The following is a 19101-nucleotide window of genomic DNA, read 5'->3' on the forward strand; positions in this document are numbered from 1 at the left end:
TCCAACCCCTCCAAAACTCTCAGGATTACTCAATATTTCTCTTTAACCTTTCAACCATTTGTGGAATTTGTCATCTACTTTTGTATCCCTCGGAATTTTTTTTAGCTCTCTTTTTTCAATTTTTATTTTTGTTTCTGATTTAAATATATACCGGTTATTAATTTGTATCATGCCCGTCGAGTATATTGTGACAAAATGCACTTTTAGTCTTCGAGATTTAGATATGATCTCCACATTAGATTCTTGAAGTTTTAAAAGTATTTTAGTCCTTGAAGTTTGAAGAATGATTCTAAATCATCTTCGACTTAATTTTAAATCAGTGAAATGGTGACGGACACGTCATCACGGACATGGATTAACGGATTAACTTGCATCGCAATTAAGTTAGAAAATTAATATGAAAAAGTGACCTATTGTGTAAAAATTAAAATGGAAAAATATTGGATTTCTGAGTCTACTACTCCCGACGGAGTTGTGTGAATTATTTAAGAAGAAAATGATGAAAGTCCCACATCGGCTAATCTATTTAAGAAGAAGATGATGAAAGTCCCAACTAATCTATTTAAGAAATGATGAAGATGATGAAAGTCCCAACTAATCTATTTAAGAAGATGGTGAAAGTCTCGGCTAATCTATTTAAGAAGATGAAAGGGCTGATGAAAGTCTTCACATCGGCTAATTTAGAGTGATCATGAATATCCATATGGCTCAACCAGAGGGGTTCATTGAACAGGATCACGAGCAAAGGGTTTGCAAGCTTAAAAGATCCATTTATGGGTTGAAGCAAGCATCTCGATCCTGGAACATAAAGTTTGATACTGCGATCAAATCTTATGGCTTTAAACAGAATGTTGACGAACCTTGTGTTTATAAAAGGATAGTCAACTCTACAGTAGCTTTCCTGGTGTTGTACGTTGACGATATCCTACTAATTGGAAATGATGTGGGAATTCTGACTGACATTAAGCATTGGCTGGCGACACAATTCCAAATGAAAGATTTGGGAGAGGCTCAGTTTGTTCTTGGAATCCAAATTGTTCGAAATCGCAAGAACAAAACACTAGCTTTGTCTCAAGCATCGTACATCGACAAAATGTTGATTCGATATAAGATGCAGGACTCCAAGAAAGGATTATTACCTTTCAGGCATGGAGTTCATTTGTCGAAGGAACAAAGTCCTAAGACACCTCAAGAAGTTGAGGATATGAAACACATTCCCTATGCATCAGCGGTCGGTAGTCTGATGTATGCCATGCTATGTACCCGACCCGACATATGCTATGCTGTGGGAATTGTCAGCAGATATCAGTCCAATCCGGGACGTACTCATTGGACTGCCGTTAAGAATATCCTCAAGTATCTTAGGAGAACGAGGGACTATATGCTAATGTACGGTGCTAAGGATCTGATCCTTACAGGGTACACTGACTCAGATTTTCAGACCGATGTAGATACAAGGAAATCGACATCAGGATCTGTCTTCACTCTGAACGGAGGAGCAGTAATATGGAGAAGCATAAAGCAAGGTTGCATTGCTGATTCCACCATGGAGGCTGAGTATGTTGCTGCTTGTGAAGCAGCGAAAGAATCTGTATGGCTTAGGAAGTTCTTAACTGATTTGGAAGTCGTTCCAAATATGCATCTTCCCGTCACTCTTTATTGTGATAACAGTGGAGCAGTTGCAAATTCAAAAGAACCAAGAAGCCATAAGCGAGGAAAACATATTGAGCGCAAATATCATCTCATAAGGGAGATTGTGCAACGAGGAGATGTGATCGTCACACAGATAGCTTCAGAACACAACATTGCTGATCCATTTACAAAGCCCCTCACGGCTAAAGTGTTTGAAGGGCACCTAGTGAGTCTAGGACTACGAGTTATGTAATCTAGGGCAAGTGGGAGAAAAGGCATGAGTATGTGATGCCCTAGTTTATTGTATTTCTCTCTACTCAACGTTATAAAACCCCACTAGAGTTTTAGTCCAAGTGGGAGTTTGTTGGGTTTTATGTCCTAAAACTCATAGTTTGTAAACAAAGATATATTCTATTTTCAATAAAGTTATTATTGTTGTTTATTCAGAAAAAATTGTTATTGAATAAAGTGAACTTTACGATCATTAATCTAAATCCAATAAACTAAGAACACTCTGGCTATAGTATGACTACTTGAACTATATGTAGAGACATAAGAGTGGATCAAGTTCAAGTATATAGTCAAAATGATCTATAGTATAAGGATAAGGCTGAGTACCTTATTCTGGGGACACTATGGATGCGGCCCACTTTTGTATATGATATAAACAATGCGATCACTAAATTGTGCATGTGGAGACATGTGAGTGGGGGCGTCCTATGCAATGAGTATTGCATAAGATCGGACCATGAAGAAAACCACTCTCACTTTATAAAGTCGTTTACTGTTGAGACTGATTTTCTTTTCATTCGATAACCTAGGTAACTCGGTTTTAATCCTGAGCTAACCATGAACTCCTGTTTATTCGGAATTATCCTTAGATTTGCATGGGTGAGAGTGGCTCTAGTTCGCCGACTCAACAGGCCTCCCATTTCAGGGGTAAGACTGGGTGAATGGCTGGGGACGTGGGGTGCAAGACGGAATTCACTCCTACCCACTTTTAGGGATAGAAGAAAGGTAGTTCCCTTAAGCACTGACTCCAGGTCTTGAACAAGGGGCCCCACCCTCTCATTGGCCTGAGAGGGATTCGGTTTACTGGTTGGACCACAAACCAATTGTTTATTAGAGGATCAGTGAGACATAAGGAACAAGAAGTAACTTCAGGGGTAAAACGGTAAATTGACCCAGCTCTAGTTACGAACAACCTGTGAAGGATCGACTTACTAATCATGGTTATATCAGATGGACAGAAATATATCTATAGTGAGGGGAGTGCAACTACTAGGCTATAGTGGAGTGTCCTAGTAGTTAACGAATGTTGGTTAACCAGGTTAATGAGTTTAATCGGTTAATCTTGAATCGTTGGAGCCCATGATCTATAGGTCCATTAGGTCCCTCTGCTAGCTCATATCGGACTAAACCATAGAACAGTGTGACGAGTGAGTTCGAAGTGTTCGAATTCAAATTAGGGAATATGCGTTACATATATACGATATATTTAACCGCAATTTTATTTTATTTACGAAATAAACGAAAAGAGAGAATCTGAGATATTTAAATAAGATTTAAATATCTTAATCAATTATGTGTCGGAATTGACTGGGATTGGCATTTGAATTAATATTAAATATTAATTAAATAGTTTAATTAATCATTTAATGTTACTTTAATTTGAAATTCATTATTCAAATTAATTGTTGAATTAAAATGAAGAAAGTCAAAATGTTGACTTTCATCTAATTAAAATGAAGAAAGTCAAAATGTTGACTTTCATCTAATGGAAAAATCATGTTAGTGGAATTTTGAGGTGTCAAAATTTGGTTTAACCAAACTTGCATGTTTGCCAAATAAACCCCACAAGTTTGAGTGGAATTTTGAGTGTCAAAATTTGGTTAACTCAAACATGCATGCTTGCCACATAATCCCAAACATTTGAGTGGAATTTTAAGTGTCAAAATTTGGTGATCTCAAGTTTGCATGAACATGCAAACTTGACTCTTTAAATAGAGTGATCATGATACTTGGAAGGGATTCTTCATCTTGATGAAAAACCTCTCACAAGCACTCTCTTTCACGTATACAAAATCCCTCCCAAGTTTAGTCACTCACCGGATTCCACAATCCCGTTCTAAGGCCGGAGAATAGTGGAGAAGACACTAGTGGTGGTTCGAAATCGGTTCGTGAGGCAAAAGGAGTTTGAACTACAAAAGGTTAGTATTTAAACTCATTAAGTTTTAATACTTATGAACATGCTAGTCATTTACAATAATTGATGTTCTAAAAGTGCCTAAGATCCAAATTGCTTCCGCATGTGTTATATTAACACCATCAATTGGTATCAGAGCAAGTTTTAGGCACTTTATTTACATTAATTTGATCATGGTGGGTACCATTTCATGCATGAAATTTGTGGTTGCTAAAGTGGATGGTTTTGGTTTTGGCATTTTTTTTATGCTTCCATTTGATACAATTATTGTAATAAGCCTAAGGTGTATGGGCTTTAATAAATGAAGAAAGGTCTGTAATTTTTATAAAGTCATTAGAGTCCACTTTAGGTTGTAATTGATCGAAAATGGAAGAGATAAGCAAGCTGAACCGAAGAGGATGGAAGAGGCGGTTCGGGTGTTTTTTCTGTCGTTGGGGACCGATTGAACGTTTTTAAGGGTTGGTTGGTCCAGTTCGTGATCGTCGGGAGCGGCTCAAGTTATTTTTAGTTATTAATGTAATAATTTAGTTAATTGCTTGCTTTAAAATGCCAAAACCAACCCACTTTAGTGTGTTTAATTAATTATGCATTATGAATGTATGTTTTAATTAAATAGAAAATGTATATGCATAAAGTATGTCATATAGATTTAAAATCCCACCATAGGCTAAGCATGTTTCATGCATTCCAAGTATGTTATAAGTGTTATAATGTATAGTATGCATGTCTTAGGGTTCCATGAGTGATAGATATAAATTGTTATATTATTGCATGGAATGGATGATTATATAAATTGTTATATAAAGCATGTTATAGGTTATTTTCAACGTCATAAAATGAGGTAGACGTTAAAATCTATAATAAAGATAAGTGCATGCTCACTAAGGGTTAAGAACCGAGCACGATCAATTTTAACAGTTAAAAGGGGTCGATGTCTTATAAAATTGCGGTTACGAGAAAGCTCACCTGGCACGATCTTGTCTAAGGCTGAAGGTACTTAAGTTGACGGTTTACGGAACACCTACTACCTGGAGATCGGACCAGTACTTGAGCTTAGTTAGCCGAGTTTTATGAGCATGCTTAAGTGATTTAAGATTTAGAAAAATCACCTAGACTTAAGTTATATTTAATTAGCCGGAATATACTTAAGTAATGAGTATACCCAACCATATAAAATACTTAGTGGGAGGAAAATGGTGTATAAGATACATCGTTTTCTCTTCACGCTCTCTGTAAAATTCACACAGTGAGATTCATGCTCGGCCTCGTGTCGCCCTGGGAGCGTCCTCCATTCGGAAGGTATTTGCATGAGTCAATAACAAGGGGAATTGAGAAAGTATTTATAGTAAGTGGGAGAAGGAAGTCAACACGTCCTATGGTCTCCACCACTAGGTTGCACCGTGAGATTCCCATGTTCCGCCTGCATGTTGCCCTAGAGCAACTACCCATTCGGAGGGTCGTAACATGGGAGTCGGAACAACGCAAACTCCAGAAATGGATAGGATTTCTTAGGTCCATTCCCAACTTTGGCCTTTTCATTCGATAGCGTTGTTGGGGCCGATTTCTGAGGTCTGAAATTGGTGGGTCACACTTGCGAAGAATTACTAAGAGTTAGTATATTCTTGACCAAAATAGCGATAACTAAAACACTATAGGAACAAGAGTTATTCTGGGATTAGTGTTTAAGTCAAGAATGTCTTGGTTTAGTGAATGAGTGATTGACTGCCCCTCGGTAGCAGTTGCTCTAACTCACTAAAGTATCGTTGCAAATTAATAATGATTTGGGTACATTATTACATTTGCTAAAACTGATTGGATTAAACAGGATTAAGTCAAAATCACTAATAGAATTTTCTTTATATCACAGCATGACAAACTCAATAGTACAATTACTCGCTTCTGAGAAATTAAACGGCGACAACTACACAACTTGGAAATCAAACCTAAACACAATACTGGTCATTGATGATTTAAAGTTTGTTTTAACTGAGGAGTGTCCTCCAAACCCAAACTCAAATGCAAACCGAACAGCTCGGGATGCATATGACAGATGGATAAAGGCAAATGACAAAGCCCGAGTGTACATTCTAGCCAGCATATCTGATGTCTTGGCTAAGAAACACGATGTTATGGGTACTGCTAAAGAGATTATGGAATCTCTAAAAGGGATGTTTGGACAACCGTCCTTCTCCCTTAGACATGAAGCCATAAAATACATTTACAACTGCCGTATGAAAGAAGGGACCTCAGTTAGAGAACATGTCCTGGACATGATGGTCCATTTCAATGTGGCAGAAGAAAATGAAGCTGTCATTGATGAGAAGAGTCAAGTCAGTTTTATCATGATGTCTCTTCCGAAGAGCTTCTTCCAGTTCCGCACCAATGTGGTTATGAACAAAATAGAATATAACTTGACTGCTCTTCTCAATGAGCTACAGACTTATCAGTCCCTCTTAACAAACAAGGGACAAACAGGAGAAGCAAATGTTGCTATCTCCAAGAAATTACTACGAGGATCGTCCTCCAAAAATAAGTCTGGACCTTCAACTTCTAAAAGTGTTTTGATGAAGAAGAAGGGAAAAGGGAAAAATAAGATTCCTACTAACCGCAAGAACAAGGTTCAAAAAGTAGATAAAGGAAAATGTTTCCATTGCAACGAAAACGGGCACTGGAAGAGAAACTGCCCAAAATACCTTGCAGAGAAGAAAGCCGAAAAGACACAACAAGGTAAATATGATTTACTCGTTGTAGAAATGTGTTTAGTAGAGTATGACAACTCAACTTGGATACTAGATTCAGGGGCGACTAATCATATTTGTTCTTTTTACCAGGAAACTAGCTCCTGGAGAATGCTTGCGGACGGCGAGATAACACTCAGGGTTGGAACAGGAGAGGTTGTCTCAGCAAGATCAGTAGGAAATTTAAAGTTGTTTTTTGGAGATAGATTCATTATATTAGATAATGTACTTTTTGTTCCTGGAATGAAAAGAAATCTAATATCCATCTCTTGTTTATTAGAACAGTTGTATAAAGTATCTTTTGAAATCAATGAAGTGTTCATTTGCAAAAGAGGTATTCATATTTGTTCTGCAAAACTAGAAAACAACTTATATATGTTAAAACCGAGCAAAACAAAAGCTATTTTAAATATTGAGATGTTTAAAACAGCTGAAACTCAAAATAAGCGACAAAAGATTTCTCCTAATACCTATCTTTGGCACTTAAGACTAGGCCACATTAATCTCAATAGGATTGAGAGATTGGTTAAAAGAGGACTTCTAAATAAGTTAGAAGACAATTCTTTACCTCCATGTGAGTCTTGTCTTGAGGGTAAAATGACTAAACGATCATTTTGCGAAAAAGGCTATAGAGCCAAAGAAACCTTAGAACTCGTGCATACAGATCTCTGTGGTCCAATGAATGTCAAAGCACGAGGAGGGTATGAATATTTCATCAGTTTTATTGATGATTATTCAAGGTATGGCTATCTTTACCTAATGCATCACAAGTCGGAAGCTCTTGAAAAATTCAGAGAGTATAAGACTGAGGTTGAGAATCTATTAGGTAAAACTATTAAAACACTTCGATCAGATCGAGGAGGAGAGTACATGGATTTAAGATTTCAGGACTATATGATAGAACATGGAATAAGGTCTCAACTCTCAGCCCCTGGTGTGCCTCAACAAAATGGTGTATCAGAAAGGAGAAATAGAACTCTATTGGACATGGTTCGGTCCATGATGAGTTTCGCTCAATTACCCGATCCGTTTTGGGGATATGCAGTGGAGACTGCTACATACATTTTGAACATGGTTCCTACTAAGAGTGTTTCAGAAACACCTTATGAGTTATGGAAAGGGCGTAAAGGTAGTTTACGTCACTTCAGAATTTGGGGATGTCCAGCACATGTGTTGTTGCAAAATCCCAAGAAATTAGAACGTCGTTCAAAATTATGTCTATTCGTAGGATACCCCAAAGAGACGAAAGGTGGTTTGTTTTATGATCCTCAAGAAAATAGAGTGTTTGTATCAACGAACGCTACATTCTTAGAGGAAGATCACGTAAGAAATCATCAACCTCGTAGCAAACTAGTATTAAGTGAGATTTCTAAAGAAGTTACTGATAAAACAACAAGAGTTGTTGATCAAGCTGGTCGTTCAACCAGAGTTGTTGATGGAGCTGACACTTCTGGTCAATCACATCCTTCTCAAAAGTTGAGAATGCCTCGACGTAGTGGGAGGGTTATAACTCAACCCGATCGTTACTTGGGTTTGATAGAAACTCAAGTCATCATACCTGATGATGGCGTTGAGGATCCATTGTCCTATAAACAGGCAATGAATGATGTTGATAGAGATCAGTGGATTAAAGCCATGAATCTTGAAATGGAGTCAATGTACTTCAATTCAGTCTGGGAACTTGTAGATCAACCAGATGGGGTAAAACCTATTGGTTGCAAATGGATCTATAAGAGAAAACGAGACCAAACCGGTAAGGTACAGACCTTTAAAGCAAGACTAGTAGCAAAGGGTTATACCCAAAGAGAGGGGGTGGACTATGAAGAAACCTTCTCACCTGTTGCTATGCTTAAATCAATTAGAATACTCTTGTCTATTGCCACATTTTATGATTATGAAATTTGGCAAATGGATGTTAAGACAGCTTTTCTAAACGGCGATCTTGAAGAGAGTATCTATATGGCTCAACCAGAGGGGTTCATTGAACAGGATCACGAGCAAAGGGTTTGCAAGCTTAAAAGATCCATTTATGGGTTGAAGCAAGCATCTCGATCCTGGAACATAAAGTTTGATACTGCGATCAAATCTTATGGCTTTAAACAGAATGTTGACGAACCTTGTGTTTATAAAAGGATAGTCAACTCTACAGTAGCTTTCCTGGTGTTGTACGTTGACGATATCCTACTAATTGGAAATGATGTGGGAATTCTGACTGACATTAAGCATTGGCTGGCGACACAATTCCAAATGAAAGATTTGGGAGAGGCTCAGTTTGTTCTTGGAATCCAAATTGTTCGAAATCGCAAGAACAAAACACTAGCTTTGTCTCAAGCATCGTACATCGACAAAATGTTGATTCGATATAAGATGCAGGACTCCAAGAAAGGATTATTACCTTTCAGGCATGGAGTTCATTTGTCGAAGGAACAAAGTCCTAAGACACCTCAAGAAGTTGAGGATATGAAACACATTCCCTATGCATCAGCGGTCGGTAGTCTGATGTATGCTATGCTATGTACCCGACCCGACATATGCTATGCTGTGGGAATTGTCAGCAGATATCAGTCCAATCCGGGACGTACTCATTGGACTGCCGTTAAGAATATCCTCAAGTATCTTAGGAGAACGAGGGACTATATGCTAATGTACGGTGCTAAGGATCTGATCCTTACAGGGTACACTGACTCAGATTTTCAGACCGATGTAGATACAAGGAAATCGACATCAGGATCTGTCTTCACTCTGAACGGAGGAGCAGTAATATGGAGAAGCATAAAGCAAGGTTGCATTGCTGATTCCACCATGGAGGCTGAGTATGTTGCTGCTTGTGAAGCAGCGAAAGAATCTGTATGGCTTAGGAAGTTCTTAACTGATTTGGAAGTCGTTCCAAATATGCATCTTCCCGTCACTCTTTATTGTGATAACAGTGGAGCAGTTGCAAATTCAAAAGAACCAAGAAGCCATAAGCGAGGAAAACATATTGAGCGCAAATATCATCTCATAAGGGAGATTGTGCAACGAGGAGATGTGATCGTCACACAGATAGCTTCAGAACACAACATTGCTGATCCATTTACAAAGCCCCTCACGGCTAAAGTGTTTGAAGGGCACCTAGTGAGTCTAGGACTACGAGTTATGTAATCTAGGGCAAGTGGGAGAAAAGGCATGAGTATGTGATGCCCTAGTTTATTGTATTTCTCTCTACTCAACGTTATAAAACCCCACTAGAGTTTTAGTCCAAGTGGGAGTTTGTTGGGTTTTATGTCCTAAAACTCATAGTTTGTAAACAAAGATATATTCTATTTTCAATAAAGTTATTATTGTTGTTTATTCAGAAAAAATTGTTATTGAATAAAGTGAACTTTACGATCATTAATCTAAATCCAATAAACTAAGAACACTCTGGCTATAGTATGACTACTTGAACTATATGTAGAGACATAAGAGTGGATCAAGTTCAAGTATATAGTCAAAATGATCTATAGTATAAGGATAAGGCTGAGTACCTTATTCTGGGGACACTATGGATGCGGCCCACTTTTGTATATGATATAAACAATGCGATCACTAAATTGTGCATGTGGAGACATGTGAGTGGGGGCGTCCTATGCAATGAGTATTGCATAAGATCGGACCATGAAGAAAACCACTCTCACTTTATAAAGTCGTTTACTGTTGAGACTGATTTTCTTTTCATTCGATAACCTAGGTAACTCGGTTTTAATCCTGAGCTAACCATGAACTCCTGTTTATTCGGAATTATCCTTAGATTTGCATGGGTGAGAGTGGCTCTAGTTCGCCGACTCAACAGGCCTCCCATTTCAGGGGTAAGACTGGGTGAATGGCTGGGGACGTGGGGTGCAAGACGGAATTCACTCCTACCCACTTTTAGGGATAGAAGAAAGGTAGTTCCCTTAAGCACTGACTCCAGGTCTTGAACAAGGGGCCCCACCCTCTCATTGGCCTGAGAGGGATTCGGTTTACTGGTTGGACCACAAACCAATTGTTTATTAGAGGATCAGTGAGACATAAGGAACAAGAAGTAACTTCAGGGGTAAAACGGTAAATTGACCCAGCTCTAGTTACGAACAACCTGTGAAGGATCGACTTACTAATCATGGTTATATCAGATGGACAGAAATATATCTATAGTGAGGGGAGTGCAACTACTAGGCTATAGTGGAGTGTCCTAGTAGTTAACGAATGTTGGTTAACCAGGTTAATGAGTTTAATCGGTTAATCTTGAATCGTTGGAGCCCATGATCTATAGGTCCATTAGGTCCCTCTGCTAGCTCATATCGGACTAAACCATAGAACAGTGTGACGAGTGAGTTCGAAGTGTTCGAATTCAAATTAGGGAATATGCGTTACATATATACGATATATTTAACCGCAATTTTATTTTATTTACGAAATAAACGAAAAGAGAGAATCTGAGATATTTAAATAAGATTTAAATATCTTAATCAATTATGTGTCGGAATTGACTGGGATTGGCATTTGAATTAATATTAAATATTAATTAAATAGTTTAATTAATTATTTAATGTTACTTTAATTTGAAATTCATTATTCAAATTAATTGTTGAATTAAAATGAAGAAAGTCAAAATGTTGACTTTCATCTAATTAAAATGAAGAAAGTCAAAATGTTGACTTTCATCTAATGGAAAAATCATGTTAGTGGAATTTTGAGGTGTCAAAATTTGGTTTAACCAAACTTGCATGTTTGCCAAATAAACCCCACAAGTTTGAGTGGAATTTTGAGTGTCAAAATTTGGTTAACTCAAACATGCATGCTTGCCACATAATCTCAAACATTTGAGTGGAATTTTAAGTGTCAAGATTTGGTGATCTCAAGTTTGCATGAACATGCAAACTTGACTCTTTAAATAGAGTGATCATGATACTTGGAAGGGATTCTTCATCTTGATGAAAAACCTCTCACAAGCACTCTCTTTCACGTATACAAAATCCCTCCCAAGTTTAGTCACTCACCGGATTCCACAATCCCGTTCTAAGGCCGGAGAATAGTGGAGAAGACACTAGTGGTGGTTCGAAATCGGTTCGTGAGGCAAAAGGAGTTTGAACTACAAAAGGTTAGTATTTAAACTCATTAAGTTTTAATACTTATGAACATGCTAGTCATTTACAATAATTGATGTTCTAAAAGTGCCTAAGATCCAAATTGCTTCCGCATGTGTTATATTAACACCATCATATCTATTAAGGCTAATTTAGGGAATGATTATTATCTCCATTGGTATGAGACTTTAGGAAAACCCGAAGCAAAGTTTTCTCCATTGGTATGGAGACATTTTGGGAAAGTCCGAAGAATTTCTCCATTGGTATGGAGACATTTTGGGAAAGTCCGAAGAAAAGTCCTGAGAGTTTATGCTCAAAGTAAATAAAACACACCATTGTGGAGGATCGTGAGAGATTTTGAATATTTTAGCATTTTCTTTTTTTAATTGTTTATCTAACTTATTTGCCATGTAATTAAAANAAAAAAAAAAAAAAAAAAAAAAAAAAAAAAAAAAAAAAAAAAAAAAAAAAAAAAAAAACATCGACATGCCATTGGATTCACGTTGGGGGATATTGAGTGCATCTTGAGCGGTAAAATGATAATCATTCTAAATTTTACATATTATATAGTTGAAGTGAACGGTAAAAAGATAGTACAGTTTACCTCATTATTACTCACAAATCACTACAANAAAAAAAAAAAAAAAAAAAAAAAAAAAAAAAAAAAAGATTAAAACAGTGAAGGGGTAATTTTTCTATGACCTCTTCAGCTTCATGAAAAGGCTCCTCCTATGGAAATAGTGACCTCATACAAAGATTAAAACTATAACAAATTGATACTCAAAAGAAACACTGTCCAACAAATTGTCTATTCCATAGCGATTACATATTCCAAATCTGACCTTTCAACAGCTGAGAGGGCCAATAATGCTCTTTGTCAAGAAGCCATATGCGAACACCCAACAGCCAACAGCCAACATGGGAAGCAATTATTATAGTGACAGCCTCCACATGATAGAAGTTGTGGCGGAAGAAGAATCAGAAATTGTTCCTAATCAATAATTGATTGCCTGCCTCACATATATTATAACTAAACGCAAAAACTTCATTATTCATCATATTCAGTAAAAATGTTAGGTAGTTGTAACATTCTTTCACATCAAGGAGACAACGCTACACTATTAACCATATCGCTAACCACTGCTACCCAAATCATTAGAACATTTGACCAAAACACTGACGGATTGATCCATGCAAAACCCATCAATCAATGTCAAACGAACATGTTGAAGGAACAACTTACAGGCGGGATATCAGCAGTGGTACTGATACTGGCTGCTCAGCTAGGACTGGTCGGAATATGTCGAGTTCCCCATAACGCTCGAGTACTCGCATTCTGCAGTCCTCGGCAGCCATTACACCAGTTGCGAATGCACCGTGCACAGAGCCTGGGAAACTTGTGCTTGTTGCCTCCCCTGCAAAGAATATGTTGTCAATGGGGATTCTCAACTTCTCATACAGATCATGGGGCTTCCCAACTATGTCATAACTGTATGATCCAAGCGTGTCGACGTCCGAACCCCATCGGGAAACGAGGAAATTGATCTGCAAATTTGAGATATGTGATGAGTTTTTCTAGTTCCAAATAGTTTTTTTATTTGAACATTCAAAAGAAAAGATTTTACCGGTTCAGAAGCATCAGGAAGAATTTTCTTGAGTTGTGTAAAGGCAAAATTTGCAGCTGCTTCATCGGACAATTTCTCGATGTCTTCGGCCAGCTGCCCAGCGGGCATGTAAACGAGAACCGAATGACCAGTGGCCTTGTGGAGATTGAGAAAGTAGCTGCATTCATATGTTGTTTCTGCAACCACTCCTAGAAACTCTACATTCGGCCAAAAAACATGTTCAAAATGCAGTATTATTTTATTCTCTACTCCTACTCCAAGGTCAGATATGGCGGATTCCTTCCAGTCTGGGAGCTTAGGCTCAAACTTTATGGTATTAGCTTTGAGCACCCCAAGAGGGACGGCAATAATAGCAGCATCAGCAACGAATGTTGTCCCGTCTTCGACCGTGACCTTAATTTCATGATATCGTCTAACAACTTTTGAAACCCTGAGAACCAAGGAAGTAAGAAACCAAAAGCTCAGGTCTTGGCCGAAACACAAATCATAAGAAAAAAAAAGTAGAGAACAAAGTTTACCTGTGGCCTAAACGGATATCAAGACCCTTAGCAAGAGTGTTGATAACAGGGAGGTAACCCCTTACCATTAGCCCATGACCTCCAGGCAGCAGCTCTTCCTGGACAATCAGAACGACATTTTTAAAAACTGGGAAGAGATTAAAGAAAATAAAGCATGAAAAAACACAATCATTCTTAAGAGAACTAATCTTAAAAGTTAACTCGTTGGAAATGATTTTATCTTTTACATTGAGGTGAGGATTCGTACGTTTGACCTTTTGGTTAGGTTGGCAGTTCTAACTCCTAGTTCATAGGGAAATCTGATGCAATAAAAACATAACTATCTATCTTTCTTTATTATCTTTTCCTGGAAAGACCCAAGCCCACTATTGGCAGATGGTCCTCATTGGGCTTAAACCTTCTAGCTTCCCCTCAAGGTTTTTAAAACGCGTATGCTAAGGAAAGGTTTCCATACCCTTATAAAGGGTGTTTCGTTTTCCTCCTCAACCGAGGTCCTTTCGGGCTACTCTTCAAGGTTTTTAAAACGTGTTTGCTAGGGAGAGGTTTCCACCCTTATAAAATAGTGTTTTGTTCAACACCCTTATAAATGGCGTTTTTTTCTCCTCCCCATCCAATGTGGGATCTCACATTGCCTGATATAGAATTACCTAATTGTGCTTCATTGGTCCAGGATGAATATCATGCCATACATATCACTACCAGAGCTAGAAAGATCGTCCAACTTTATTCACTACATTTTTGTTAATAGTTATGATTGTACTTAGAATCTAGAGATCAATTGACCTTGCAACTACACTACTGTAGCCAAAATATCATTCAAACATATAAGTATCACAAACTAAACTTTCAGCTTCCAAAAGTTAATGACAATAGATTGCGACAGCAAATATTCATTGCTATTCGGTGTTCACTATATCGTCTTTCAACATAGTAACATAGAAAAATCATTGGATTATTAAGGAAAAAAAAAGAAGGATCATGAAGACTCTAATAAAGAATACCTGATCCCAACATTTTAGTGAGATAGTATTGGCATCTGCAGCAAACCATCCTTCCATCCGACACAGATACCATTGAAGAACCTTGTGGGCAAGCCCATCCATCCTGTGTTCAAGGATATTTATCAATTACAGTTGAAATGAAAGAAGAATAAAGACTAAAATAACAACGGGAGAAAGAGCATACTTCAATTCTGGTCTTCTTTCAAAAACAATTGAGAATGCACGGGTTATAGTCATGTCCTCAGTATACTCATCTCTTACTTTATCCGCCTGTGTAAAGCATAGGAGATCAACTCAGAAAAGTTGGCACAGAACCAAAAGGAACAAAAAATAAAATTTCAATAAAAAAAAATCAAGTAAATTACGAACTTCAGACTTTGAAGTTGATTTCTAAAGATGAACTACCTCTTCTAAGATGGCCTCAAATACTTTTCCAACTTTTTTCACTAGTTCTTGAGGAACTTGTTTCCCTTCCATATCAAAGAGTGCATAACTGACAAACGCATCAGATTTATAACTATTATTCACACATAACAACAACCATAGTAATAAACTGTAATAATGAAACGTATTTGTTCCTTAAGGGTACAAAAATAAAAACAAGAAAGACCCATAACAATTATATTTGTGACTACATGTTTCATATGTAGTGCATTTACCTCTCTAAGTCGTGGTCGTATAATACAGAGTTGTCCTCACTGGTACGGTACAAGGGTAATCCCAATTTGCTAATTAAGGGAGCCAACGGATTTTCTTTGCATACCCCATGTAACCTGAAAATCAACAGAAGACTGATATTAGAACATAAATGTGGGTGACGAATGTTAGTTTCTCTAGAAAAATGACAATAAAATAACAAGTTTACCATGAAGCACCAAGGTCAACAGGAAAACCAAATGAATAATTCGTATGTATGCGACCACCAAGTCTATCCCGTGCTTCTAACAAGATAACCTNAAATTATCAACTTGAACGTAAAAAAAATTGAAAGAAAACACCAAAACAAGTAATCTGATTTCTCCAGTTTTCTTAAAACAGTCAATAAATTAGTCTCCTATACTTCCCCTTCACCAAGCTTGGTTGGAGACTGTAGCAGACATTTAACGTCAAGCTTCTGCCACCAGTTAACTATTCGTTTTTAAAGATATTGATGGAACGGCAAACTTGTTTTTCCTGATTTCAGGGAGATCCATTTAGAAGGGCAAAAGGTCTAAGCAGTCTCCCAAATGACATCATATTTCTATATCACCTGTTATTTGTACGGCATTCAAGAATCACTGACATTATCTTCTAGCTAATAAGTCATAGGCACCGGTAAGGGGTTTTAGTTTTTAGTTTCTTTCAGGTACCCATGTGATGTTGGCATACAGTAGAAACAAAAAGCATATTTTGGGAACCCAACATTAGGTAGCTGGTTTTATCATAGCTTGTGACTGACTATTATTTTTCTTTTGTTCTTTTTATACATACCTGAAAGGAGGCATCATGAAGAGCACGAGCAGCAGCTACTCCAGCAATGCCACCACCAATGACAATCACAGAAGGTGATCTTACCTGTCTTTTCCCAGGACTTGAATTGCAAACAGCTGCATCAAACAGCTTCTAGTATGAGCACACACATTTAGGGTTATATAAATATTTGCAGTCTACACAACAGGAATATAAAAAGGATCCTCACAAAAGCTATAACATTGGTGCAGACAAACATATTATTAACAAGTCAAACTAGAATCATAAGTTGTTCCGACGTCTAGGGACAAAATATACCAGAAAACATTTTGAAATGTTGCATCCTATTTCACCTTCTTTCGATCACTAGTATGGTTATCCTGAAGTTTTCTTTCGAAGCAATTGCATAATGATTAACACTATTTTCCTTCATTGAGAAACATACAGTTCTGAGATCGCGATGATTGCACTACGGCATCTCATTCAGTTAAATCAATGATATACCACAATCAGAGTAGAAACCACTTAAATTAACTTAATCGAGCACAATAACAAGCAAACATTTATGATATGCCCCTCAAAACGATCGACCCTAACCCTAATTTCCCCATTTTTCTAATCGATGACCATTTCTTTGTTTTATTCTAGCACAGAAACTAAATTAAGCCGCATTTGGCCATTTCAGCTGATCACGCATTCTCGAAATTTGTACGACATGAACTACTTAAGCAGACGTAAACAAGAGTAACAAAAACCAAATGATAATAGGAAACACGGAAATAGGAGAAAATGGGGGACCGGACCTTTACGAAGCTGGGAATTACTCCTGGAACCAGACTCCATTCTTGAACGATAGCAGCAATCAACTTAGGTCGTCGGTTTATTATTAAGAAAACGATTGAAATCAGGATTCAAAAGCAGTAATAATAAGGGATCAATGGATTTATTGTCCAAATTAAACAAAGAAGGAGTCAATTGAGGCGAGTAATGGAGGAGAAAAAGCAAGAGACACGTAATGAAGTGATTAGAATTAGAACTCAAGTTTAAACCCAGCTTTCCCAACCAGTTCATGCGCCTCGGTTTTCCAAATTCTCAAACAACCAAACTCGTCGTCCTTCAGCCCACTCCAACCGATCAAATCCGAATAAATCCACGATTACGATTCAAGCGTCCGCTCAAATTCTGCACAAAGCGATCGCGATCTCTACCTCCGATTTCCAAACGAATACAAATCTCTCCGATCCGTCAAAGAAAATGAACCTCAGATCGAAAAAACAAACAACAAAAATCCGAGGAAAGAGAGAGATGGAGGCAATCGAATTCCCGTGAAAGCGAAACACTTTTAGTGCCACTGAGAGGATGCAACGTATCACAATTACGAGACCCATCGTTGAATTTATAGAGAGAGAGAGAAATTGTGGTTTTCTATTTGCAAAACCAGCAATGTAACTAATACGCGCGTGAGTCCACGCAAGCCACGTGGCAAGTTTTGATTGATTGAGAAAGGTCGGCGGGCTACAGCATTGGGAACCTGGCGCGTGGGATTGGAGAAAATGGCCTAGCCTTAATTGTAAATTGGCTTAATTATGAAATTCTTTTTTTAAAAGGCTGTAATTATGAATTAATTGTATGAACAAATATAATTAAAATATTCCCTTACATTTTATTCGTTATATATTTAATTTAAATTTATTTTTTAGTTTTTTTATAATAAATCTTAGTTATTAAATGTTTACTTTTATCTAATTTTCAATTATATAAATACATTTTCAAAAAAATTATAATTGGGACTAAAATATCACTTTCAACTTAAATTTATATAATTTTATTTTAATATTATAATATCTTGAACGTGTCGTCGTGACTAAAATCGGTTAGATATGACCTACGAAACATAAGAAAAATAATAATAATAAAAGAGAACAAATTTTGACTCGAGAATATTCTTTTTTCGCCTTTGAATGTATTTTGATTAAAATATTATACTTTAAAAACATTCTTTATATGCTTGAAATTTCCATCAATTATTTTTAAATTTTTATTTTTTGTTTATGGACTTTTACAATTATATTATTAGATTTCCTAAATATTTAGCTCAATCTCTACATTTTTTTAATTTATTTTATTTTTTAAAAATGTCTATTTTAATCTTTGAGACTATTTTAGTATATTTATTTGAACAAATTTCGAATATGTGTATTTAATAATTAATTAAGTCCAATAAATTAAAAGTAGACGAAAAAAAATCAAAATTTAAAATAAAATAATAATTTACTTACTAATTATAGCAATTTTCATTTTTATTATTTTATTTAATAAAAGATAAAAAGACAGAATGATAGCAGCGGTAACATCTTTCCCAAACTCCTGGGGATTGATCTCAATGATTAAAAGTTGGATCGAAGATTATAGTAATTACTCGTAATTTTGAAAAGCTTTAATCACAAACTTTTGTGTCTATACGAATTAAGTTGGTTGATTCTTTTCAAGACTGAGACCTGCTGTTAATGAAGAGAAAAATCTCATCTTCGATAAACAATGGAGGAAGGAGCGAGGAGTAAAAAAAAAAATTATTTATCCCGATTCCCGTCCCCATCCCCGCCCCCACCCTAATTACATTTTTTATATATAATAATAATAATAATAAAATTATTATTATTATTATAAAAACATGAAGGGTTGAAGGAGGGATTTTGTAATTTTTTAACCAAGTTAATCGATAACGTCGAATAATTGACGTATATCTATATATCGATAATTAAATAATTTGATAGGTTAAATTATTATTTTTATATATTACCAAGTTTAAATTTTATTAGGATATATATATATATATTTGAAGGGAAAA

General features: G+C 36.6%; 1 protein-coding gene across 1 annotated transcript; it reads right to left on the bottom strand.

Moving 5' to 3' along the window:
- Positions 1-12413: 12413 nt before the first annotated feature.
- Positions 12414-17629, bottom strand: LOC111797083 (probable polyamine oxidase 2). The gene is made up of 10 exons (XM_023679980.1): positions 17057-17629; positions 16275-16390; positions 15670-15758; positions 15464-15577; positions 15210-15297; positions 14989-15074; positions 14805-14907; positions 13804-13901; positions 13286-13715; positions 12414-13205 (listed from the first exon to the last, which is right to left on the bottom strand). The coding sequence occupies exons 1-10, from the start codon at positions 17094-17096 to the stop codon at positions 12900-12902; spliced, it is 1470 nt and encodes a 489-aa protein (XP_023535748.1). The 5' UTR covers positions 17097-17629; the 3' UTR covers positions 12414-12899.
- Positions 17630-19101: the final 1472 nt, after the last annotated feature.

This window comes from Cucurbita pepo, chromosome LG06 (assembly GCF_002806865.2).
Source record: "Cucurbita pepo subsp. pepo cultivar mu-cu-16 chromosome LG06, ASM280686v2, whole genome shotgun sequence".
Lineage (NCBI taxonomy): Eukaryota > Viridiplantae > Streptophyta > Magnoliopsida > Cucurbitales > Cucurbitaceae > Cucurbita > Cucurbita pepo.